Source organism: Xenopus tropicalis, chromosome 5 (genome assembly GCF_000004195.4).
Source record: "Xenopus tropicalis strain Nigerian chromosome 5, UCB_Xtro_10.0, whole genome shotgun sequence".
Taxonomy (NCBI): domain Eukaryota; kingdom Metazoa; phylum Chordata; class Amphibia; order Anura; family Pipidae; genus Xenopus; species Xenopus tropicalis.
Genome location: NC_030681.2, coordinates 163,630,725 through 163,640,348, shown reverse-complemented (window position 1 = coordinate 163,640,348; position 9,624 = coordinate 163,630,725). Strand labels below are relative to the sequence as shown.

Below are 9,624 nucleotides of genomic sequence, written 5' to 3'. Positions count from 1 at the left end.
GAAGAGTAGAATGTACCCTTCCCTTTTAGCCAATCAGAAGCCTTTTATTCCATTGTTGGTTGAGGTGAGTTGAGCAAAGGGCTCCATGGATAATAAAAGGTGACAGTGGGCATCCTCGCCAGGTACTTCGACGGGCTCTGTTTTTATATTGTTAACTCTAAAACTGGCTGTGGCAGCAGAGTAAATCAGTTCCACCATATTTATTAACTTAGGCCCAAAGATACCGCCACCCGACCCCATCAAGTGATATCTAAGGTAACCATGGGCCTTCGGCCGTGGCACCATGGGGAAACCGATATTTCGGCTGTAGAGTTGCCAGGCATAGAGCCCATCTGCCTTTTTGTCTATTAGGTAAAGTAATGACCCCACCCAGTTCTCACCTTACAGGAAAGGGGCCCCTCTGTAGGCCAATCAGATGTTCCCACCATACGGACACACACTATCCATACCATTTATTTTCTAATGATTGTGAGAAGAGGCCCCGCCCAACACTGCTTGCATTATATACGTACAAAATTCTTTATAAAATAGGTTACCTGTCTGAAACCAGAACTAGTTAGTGCTTAGATTTGACTAGTTAGTTGTGGAATGCTTGATATTCTAACAACGTCTATATGCTCTAATGGCGCCTCCTCTTGGCTGCTTCTCCTGATGGACTTGAGGGCCTCCTAGGTTCTGTGGCCTCGTGTCTATGGGCACATGGTGCTTGTGGGACTTTTAGTGTCTGTATCTCACTGGGGGCATCGCTGGGCACGGCGTTGGGCACTGATAGTGACTCTGCAGAGGATGGAAAGATCTGGAATATTTGCTTGATGGCACTCATGCAGAGTTGATTGTGTTGCTGCTGTTGTTGGGCCATCAGTAGAAGGTTGGAGGAGAGCTTCTCGAAGATCGAGTTTTGCTGTTGGACGGACTGGGACAGGGCCATGATGCTTTGGTTGAAGGAATGCTGAAAGGCCTTTACGTTCTTGTTTAGTGCCTTAACGTTGCTATTTAGAATATCTAACTTCTTTGCCATGGTCCGTCGGAAATGACTCTGCTCGGCATAGATTAGAGTGGTGTGGTCTCTCATGGAATGATACCTGGGGCTCCACGGCTCTCTGGACTTTGGGTTTGGAAGACTCCTACATGGATTCTGCCCTCGCTCTCTCGAAGGTTCCTCTTGAACAATGCGTGTTTCTTCTTGAGGATCAGGGATGCCTCCGTCCATGTGTACTATACGGGGGTCCTCTTTATCTGCAGGGAAATGATGAAGGGGCATCTGGGAGTCCTCCATCTCAGACCTTGCAGATCCACTTTCATCTTGGATATCAGGGAAATACTCACACTCAGCGTCAAAGTCTGATGGACCTAATGGGAACGCCATCGTTATTAGCATTACATACGTTTCCCCCATGGGCTCCTACTATTCTGCTCTTTGGGAACCTCCAGACAGCTTTATGCCATAAATATCCCTCCCATAGCCCCACAGCCCCATAGCCCGCCCTTGTGCTTGGCGCTCCCAGCTTTGCACCCCAGAGTCACTGCTTCTCCCTTGCCCCTCCTCCGTGTGCTCCCTTCCTGCCCCAATATCTGCTCTCTCGGGCTCAAAAATGTATCTGTGGTTCTTCTGCGGCTTCTCTGGACTCTGTCACCGCTCCGTCTGCTGCCCCAACCTGCCCCATTCCCAGCTGTGTGCCCCAAGCAAGCGGATCCCCCTTCTCTCAGCCTATAGGAAAGCGCCATGAGCAATTACCTCACTCCCCCTAGTATCCCCTCCACATTTCCAGGAATGAGACCCCAATATCCAGCACCCTTGGGGGTATTACCAACCTGCTGCGGTGGGATCGGCCATTCTGCCGGAATCTGTGGCGCCGGGGACTGCGGCTATCGCGTCAGCAGAAATGATTTTCTCCATAATGCGCTCGTAGGGCCAGAAGGAGATGTTGAGGGGCACCGTGCCGCCAGTAGCCCGCCGCTGTTTGGCCACCTTGCACAGCTTCTCCTTGACTTTCCTCTTCACGTCGGCATAGCGTTTCTTACAGTTCTGCAAGGACCTGGGATAGGCAGAGATGGCATTCACGGCAGAGGCAATTTCCCGCCACAGCGCATTCTTCACCGCGGTGGACGTGCGGGTTGCCAGTTTGCCGAAGAGCTTATCATAATGGGGCATAACACTGTTAATCAGAACATCGTTTTCCTCTTCCGAGAAGCGAGCCTTGCGCTGCCGCTCCCGCTCCGCTTGCTGCTGGGACTCATCCATGGGGGCCGCCATATTGGCCCTGTGATGCTGCTGGGACTCATCCATGGGGGTCGCCATATTGGCCCTGTAATGCTGCTGGATACCTGGGGGAGATGGGAAAGAACGTATTCTGGGGTTAGTGTGCTCAGGAGACCAACCAGTAATGACTGGGCAACTGTTCTGCACGCCCAAGTGACTGTAACCCCTTACCTGCCCTCCAGTGACTGTAACCCCTTACCTGCCCCCCCAGAAACTGTAACCCCTTACCTGCCCCCCAGTGACTGTAACCCCTTACCTGCCCCCCAGTGACTGTAACCCCTTACCTGCCCCCCAGTGACTGTAACCCCTTACCTGCCCCCCAGTGACTGTAACCCCTTACCTGCCCCAAGTGACCGTAACCCATTACATGAGACCCCGGCCTCTTGCCCCTAAGTGATTGTAACCCGTTACCTAAGGCCCCGCCTCCTGCCCCACCATCTTCCCCCTGTTCTTGGATCCTCTCTGTGCCCCATTCCAGGTGCCCATGCCCAGTAGGGTAACAAGTGGCCTTGGTTACTGCGTAGGTACAATCGGGCCGGTCCGTACAGAGGGTCCAGGGAGAAGAGGATGGGAGGTTGGATAAAATAGCCTTGTGGCAAATTTCCTTGGCTCGTTGGCTCTTTTGCCCCAAAGTCATGGGCTACATTTGTATAAAGCGGGTAAGCACCACAGCTTCCCCATATCTAGCGATCACCCCATGTCCCAATCATTCCAATAAAAGGATGGGTACCCCCAAAGTATGCGCTTGGCAAATGTTCCTCTGTTCTGCTCCCTCTCTGCCTCCAACTGGGTCTTCTCCTTCCTTCAACCCTTCTCTCCCCTCCGCCCCCTGAAGTGATGCATGCTGGGATACGTGGGGTCCCTTTATGTTAAAAGAGGGGAAGGGAAGAGAAGGGGTAAAGCATGGAGTGATGCCAGTTGGCCAGACTGTAACGATACCTGGTGGCCCAGTGGGGCGGTGGGGACCGGGATCTTGGCTTTTGTTCTGGGTTTGGGACACAGAGCAGTAAGTTGGCCACAAACATGGACTGCTTCAGCCGTACCCCAGAAGCTATGCTAACCAGTCTTCTCCAGCGTGTCGGGGAACAAAAGACAAAGCAAGAGCAGATTGCCCGGTGTCTCCAGGGTCTAGTTGCTAGGCTGGAAACTCTTCAGCAACAACCTGCTGCCCCTGCTCCGGTACCTCTGGGCAATCTGCTGCCAATCCCTATGGGAGTTCCTCTGGCACAGCCCTAGGTACCCTTCCCCGAGAGGTTCTCTGGGGATCACCTCAGTTTTTTTACCCCGCTTTTTTCTTACTGAGGAGTCTTGGATAAATTTTGTGATCATCTTATTACAAGGTGATCCTCAGGTTTGGGCTTTAAGCCTAGTCTCTTTTGACCCAGCTCGGCACTCTCTCGAGGCATTTTTTAAAGCCATGGCTACCATCTATGATGATCCTGATTGGGCTGCCTCTGCTGATACAGCCATCTGTAGCCTCAAACTTCCATGTTATTACCTGTCCTGATACCCCTGTAATTTTAGGTCTTCCTTGGTTACAAAAACATAACCTACACACTGATTGGGTTACCAGTAAGATATTTGATGGGGGGTAGACTGTTCTAGAAGATCTCCCTCCTCACTATGCAGCCTTTGTTGATGTCTTTACCTGCACATAGATCCTATGATTGTGCAACTGAATTAGCTCCTGGGGCTATCCACTAAGGTAGGACCTATGCACTTAGGCAGGACCTATCCACTAAGGTAGGACCTATGCACTTAGGCAGGACCTATCCACTAAGGCGGGACCTATGCACTTAGGCAGGACCTATCCACTAAGGTAGGACCTATGCACTTAGGCAGGACCTATCCACTTAGGCAGGACCTATCCACTTAGGCAGGACCTATCCACTTAGGCAGGACCTATCCACTTAGGCAGGACCTATCCACTAAGGTAGGACCTATGCACTTAGGCAGGACCTATCCACTAAGGCGGGACCTATGCACTTAGGCAGGACCTATCCACTAAGGTAGGACCTATGCACTTAGGCAGGACCTATCCACTTAGGCAGGACCTATCCACTTAGGCAGGACCTATCCACTTAGGCAGGACCTATCCACTTAGGCAGGACCTATCCACTTAGGCAGGACCTATCCACTTAGGCAGGACCTATCCACTTAGGCAGGACCTATCCACTTAGGCAGGACCTATCCACTTAGGCAGGACCTATCCACTTAGGCAGGACCTATCCACTTAGGCGGGACCTATGCACTTAGGCGGGACCTATCCACTTAGGCGGGACCTATCCACTTAGGCAGGACCTATCCACTTAGGCGGGACCTATGCACTTAGGCAGGACCTATCCACTTAGGCAGGACCTATGCACTTAGGCAGGACCTATCCACTTAGGCAGGACCTATCCACTTAGGCAGGACCTATCCACTTAGGCAGGACCTATCCACTTAGGCAGGACCTATCCACTTAGGCGGGACCTATGCACTTAGGCAGGACCTATCCACTTAGGCAGGACCTATCCACTAAGGCAGGACCTATCCACTAAGGCAGGACCTATCCACTTTCTCTCCCTGAAACTCAAGCTACAGAAGAGTATATTACGGAGAACCTTGAAAGGGGATCCATTAGGCCTTCCTTCTGTTACGCTGGGGCAGGTTTCTTCTTGTAAACAAGGATGGTGGCCTTTGAACGTTTTTCTGAGGTTTGGCAGAAGGTTCAAAATTCTTTGTTTTCTGCTGTGCCCAAAAGAGAGCGGATAGACATCGGAAGGAGTCACCGGAATATCAGGGTGTGGCTGTCTTCAAAAAATATTTCTCTTAAGGTTCCTTCCGCTAAACTGGGTGCCTAGTTTATTAGTCACTTTAGAAGTTATTAAGCCCTCTTCGGCCCACCTAGAACTTCCAACCCTTTTCATGTCTCTCTCTTAAAGCCTGCCAGGGTGGTTCGCTAGCGTTCTCCTCCTTCTCCAGTTGTGGTGGATGGTCAGCCTGAGTATGAGATACCACAGATTGTTGATTGTCGTATTCCCGGGGGGGGAGAGGTTACGGCCCTCAGACAGCTCTTGGGTTCCTGCCTCTCATGTCTCATCGCCTTGTCTGATCATTTTATGCCAGGTTTCCCGAGGAGCCTAGGGGTCCAGCGGCCTGGAAGGGGGGTAATGTAACAATACCTGGGGGCGGTGGGGTTCCTGCCTCTCATGTCTCATCGCCTTGTCTGATCATTTTATGCCAGGTTTCCCGAGGAGCCTAGGGGTCCAGCGGCCTGGAAGGGGGGTAATGTAACAATACCTGGGGGCGGTGGGGACGCCCGCCTCTTCCGTGTGGCGCGACACATGACCTTAGGGTTCAGCAGCCTTTCCCCACCAGGAGTGAATGTCCATGTATGACGGGTCTATACGATTCTTATTTATCTGGGCCCGATACCCAGTGTCCTGTGCCAATAAGGGTAAAGCAACTGGGATTTACAAATCAGACGCAACTGTGGCAGCTCCATTGCTTCAGGAGTCGCCCAGTCGCAGCCACAATGGCGCTGGAATTCTTGGAAAAAGTGGGGCAATTTGAGAAAAAGACATGGTAATTGCAGTGCAAACTGCACATCTTGCTGCCCTTGTGAATGAGCCCCACAATCTCCTTGTGACTTACACGTATCCATAGCAACCCAATTCTGTGTAAGCGTTTACATTGGGGTACTGGGGCCCCCACTGTCTGCAATTGGTGACTTAGAACAAAGGGAGGCTTTTAGCCCCATACGGGGTTATTCTCACATGGGGGGCAGAATTGTGCTGATCCAATCATTTGGCCCCCAGCCTTTGCCTGGCATTAGCCCATTGGGCTCAGAACTAACACCATGTGGGACTTGCACTCACCTGGCTCTGCCGCTGTCTCTTGCACTCCATTCAGTTTTGGGGACCACCCATATGACTCCCCATCTGGTTCAATCTTTACAATAATGTTTGGGGTGCCATCTGAGAGACCTGGGGCAAACACAAGCACAGAGAGTGGGTTATTCTCACTGTCACAACTCACCCTGGGGCATCTCCTTCCCCCCCTTAATCCCGGCACCCCATGGCTAGGTCCCCCCATCCCGGCACCCCATGGCTAGGTCCCCCCATCCCGGCACCCCATGGCTAGGTCCCCCCATCCCGGCACCCCATGGATAGGTCCCCCCATCCCGGCACCCCATGGATAGGCCCCCCCACCCCGGCACCCCATGGCTAGGCCCCCCCACCCCCGCACCCCATGGCTAGGCCCCACCCCCGCACCCCATGGCTAGGCCCCCCCACCCCGGCACCCCATGGCTAGGCCCCACCCCAGCACCCCATGGATAGGCCCCCCCACCCCAGCACCCCATGGATAGGTCCCCCCAAATAAAGGGACAGTAGCCCCTCCATCCTCCTCACACAACTGCACTCACCGGGGGAGATGTCTGGAACCTCCCGCTTTATCCCCTGGCTGCAGCCTCCCATCTCTTCCCTTGGTTCTCTCTTCATCATGTTCCCCGGGGCAGAGGGGTAGGTGCCTGTCACATGCAACACAATGGGGTAAGTAGGCTGCACGGACCCCTCAGTGTGTAGGTTACGCGGGGCTGTGCATTTATCAGTGATAGCCGGGGGCAGAACTATGGGGCATGACTGCATGGGGCCGAATGCTGGTACATACGGACAACTGACTTCTACACAAAGGAACTGCCCCAGGAAATGAATCACTTACCCACGGTGCCCAGGAACAGGAAGTTCTCCTCCATTCTCCACCAGAACCTGCAGGGAACATGGGAAATATCATCAATATATCTACTTACCCCCGGGTCTGTATATACTTACCCCACCCGAACCCCCGGGTCTGTATATACCTACCCCACCCTAACCCCCGGGTCTGTATAAACCTACCCCATCCTAACCCCCGGGTCTGTATATACCTACCCCACCCTAACCCCCGGGTCTGTATATACCTACCCCACCCTAACCCCCGGGTCTGTATATACCTACCCCACCCTAACCCCCGGGTCTGTATATACCTACCCCACCCTAACCCCCGGGTCTGTATATACCTACCCCACCCTAACCCCCGGGTCTGTATATACCTACCCCACCCTAACCCCCGGGTCTGTATATACCTACCCCACCCTAACCCCCGGGTCTGTATATACCTACCCCACCCTACCCCCGGGTCTGTATATACCTACCCCACCCTAACCCCCGGGTCTGTATATACCTACCCCACCCTAACCCCCGGGTCTGTATATACCTACCCCACCCTAACCCCCGGGTCTGTATATACCTACCCCACCCTAACCCCCGGGTCTGTATATACCTACCCCACCCTAAACCCCGGGTCTGTATATACCTACCCCACCCTAACCCCCGGGTCTGTATATACCTACCCCACCCTAACCCCCGGGTCTGTATATACCTACCCCACCCTAACCCCCGGGTCTGTACATACCTACCCCACCCTAACCCCCGGGTCTGTACATACCTACCCCACCCTAACCCCCGGGTCTGTACATACCTACCCCACCCTAACCCCCGGGTCTGTACATACCTACCCCACCCTAACCCCCGGGTCTGTACATACCTACCCCACCCTAACCCCCGGGTCTGTATATACCTACCCCACCCTAACCCCCGGGTCTGTATATACCTACCCCACCCTAACCCCCGGTCTGTACATACCTACCCCACCCTAACCCCCGGGTCTGTATATACCTACCCCACCCTAACCCCCGGGTCTGTATATACCTACCCCACCCTAACCCCCGGGTCTGTATATACCTACCCCACCCTAACCCCCGGGTCTGTATATACCTACCCCACCCTAACCCCCGGGTCTGTATATACCTACCCCACCCTAACCCCCGGGTCTGTACATACCTACCCCACCCTAACCCCCGGGTCTGTATATACCTACCCCACCCTAACCCCCGGGTCTGTATATACCTACCCCACCCTAACCCCCGGGTCTGTACATACCTACCCCACCCTAACCCCCGGGTCTGTATATACCTACCCCACCCTAACCCCCGGGTCTGTATATACCTACCCCACCCTAACCCCCGGGTCTGTATATACCTACCCCACCCTAACCCCCGGGTCTGTATATACCTACCCCACCCTAACCCCCGGGTCTGTATATACCTACCCCACCCTAACCCCCGGGTCTGTACATACCTACCCCACACTCACGTATGCAGACTAACACGCACAATACACACAAGTACATATACAATTATCACATGTACTTTCACACACACACTATACTCAATATACACACACAGACACACACACATACTATACACACACACACACATACACACACACTATACACAATATACACAAACACAATCACACACACATACTATACACACACACACACTATACACAAACACACTCACACACACATACATACACACACACACTATACACAATATACACAAACACAATCACACACACATACTATACACACACACACACACACACTATACACAAACACACTCACACACACATACATACACACACACACTATACACAATATACACAAACACAATCACACACACATACTATACACACACACACACTATACACAAACACACTCACACACACATACATACACACACACACACACACACTATACACAATATACACAAACACAATCACACACACATACTATACACACACACACACACTATACACACACACTATACACACATACTATACACACAAACTATACACACATACTGACACACACATACTATACACACACGCTATACACACATACTATACACACACACTATACACACATACTATACACACACACTATACACACATACTATACACACATACTATACACACACACTATACACACATATACACACACACACACTATACACACATACTATACACACACACTATACACACATACTATACACACACACACACACTATACACACATACTATACACACACACTATACACACACACTATACACACATACTATAACACACACACACTATACACACACACACTATACACACACACACACACATATACACACACACACACTATACACACACACACTATACACACATACTATACACACACACACTATACACACATACTATACACACACACTATACACACACACTATACACACACACACTATACACACACACTATACACACACACACTATACACACATACTATACACACACATACTATACACACACACACATATACACACACACACTATACACACACACACACTATACACACACACTATACACACACATACTATCCACACATACTATACACACACACACACATATACACACACACTATACACACACACACACTATACACACACACTATACACACA

The 9,624-nt window shown here is 51.6% G+C and overlaps 1 protein-coding gene across 5 annotated transcripts in view; it reads right to left on the bottom strand.

Moving 5' to 3' along the window:
- Nucleotides 1-437: 437 nt before the first annotated feature.
- xbg100494087 (uncharacterized LOC100494087) overlaps nt 438-9,624 on the bottom strand; it is an 11,141-nt gene continuing 1,954 nt past the window's right edge. For 2 of the 5 annotated variants that reach the window (XM_031901966.1, XM_031901967.1), the window contains exons 2-6: nt 6,965-7,011; nt 6,669-6,773; nt 6,121-6,228; nt 1,813-2,325; nt 438-1,350 (exon numbers count right to left, since the gene is read on the bottom strand). In XM_031901966.1, coding sequence (XP_031757826.1) covers nt 620-1,350; nt 1,813-2,325; nt 6,121-6,228; nt 6,669-6,773; nt 6,965-7,011 — 1,504 coding nt within the window. In that variant the 3' untranslated portion in view covers nt 438-619. Of the gene's footprint in view, nt 1,351-1,812; nt 2,326-6,120; nt 6,229-6,668; nt 6,774-6,964; nt 7,012-8,425; nt 8,519-9,624 lie in introns of those variants that run through there. The other 3 variants (XM_031901969.1, XM_031901970.1, XM_031901968.1) reach the window with 2 other exon arrangements.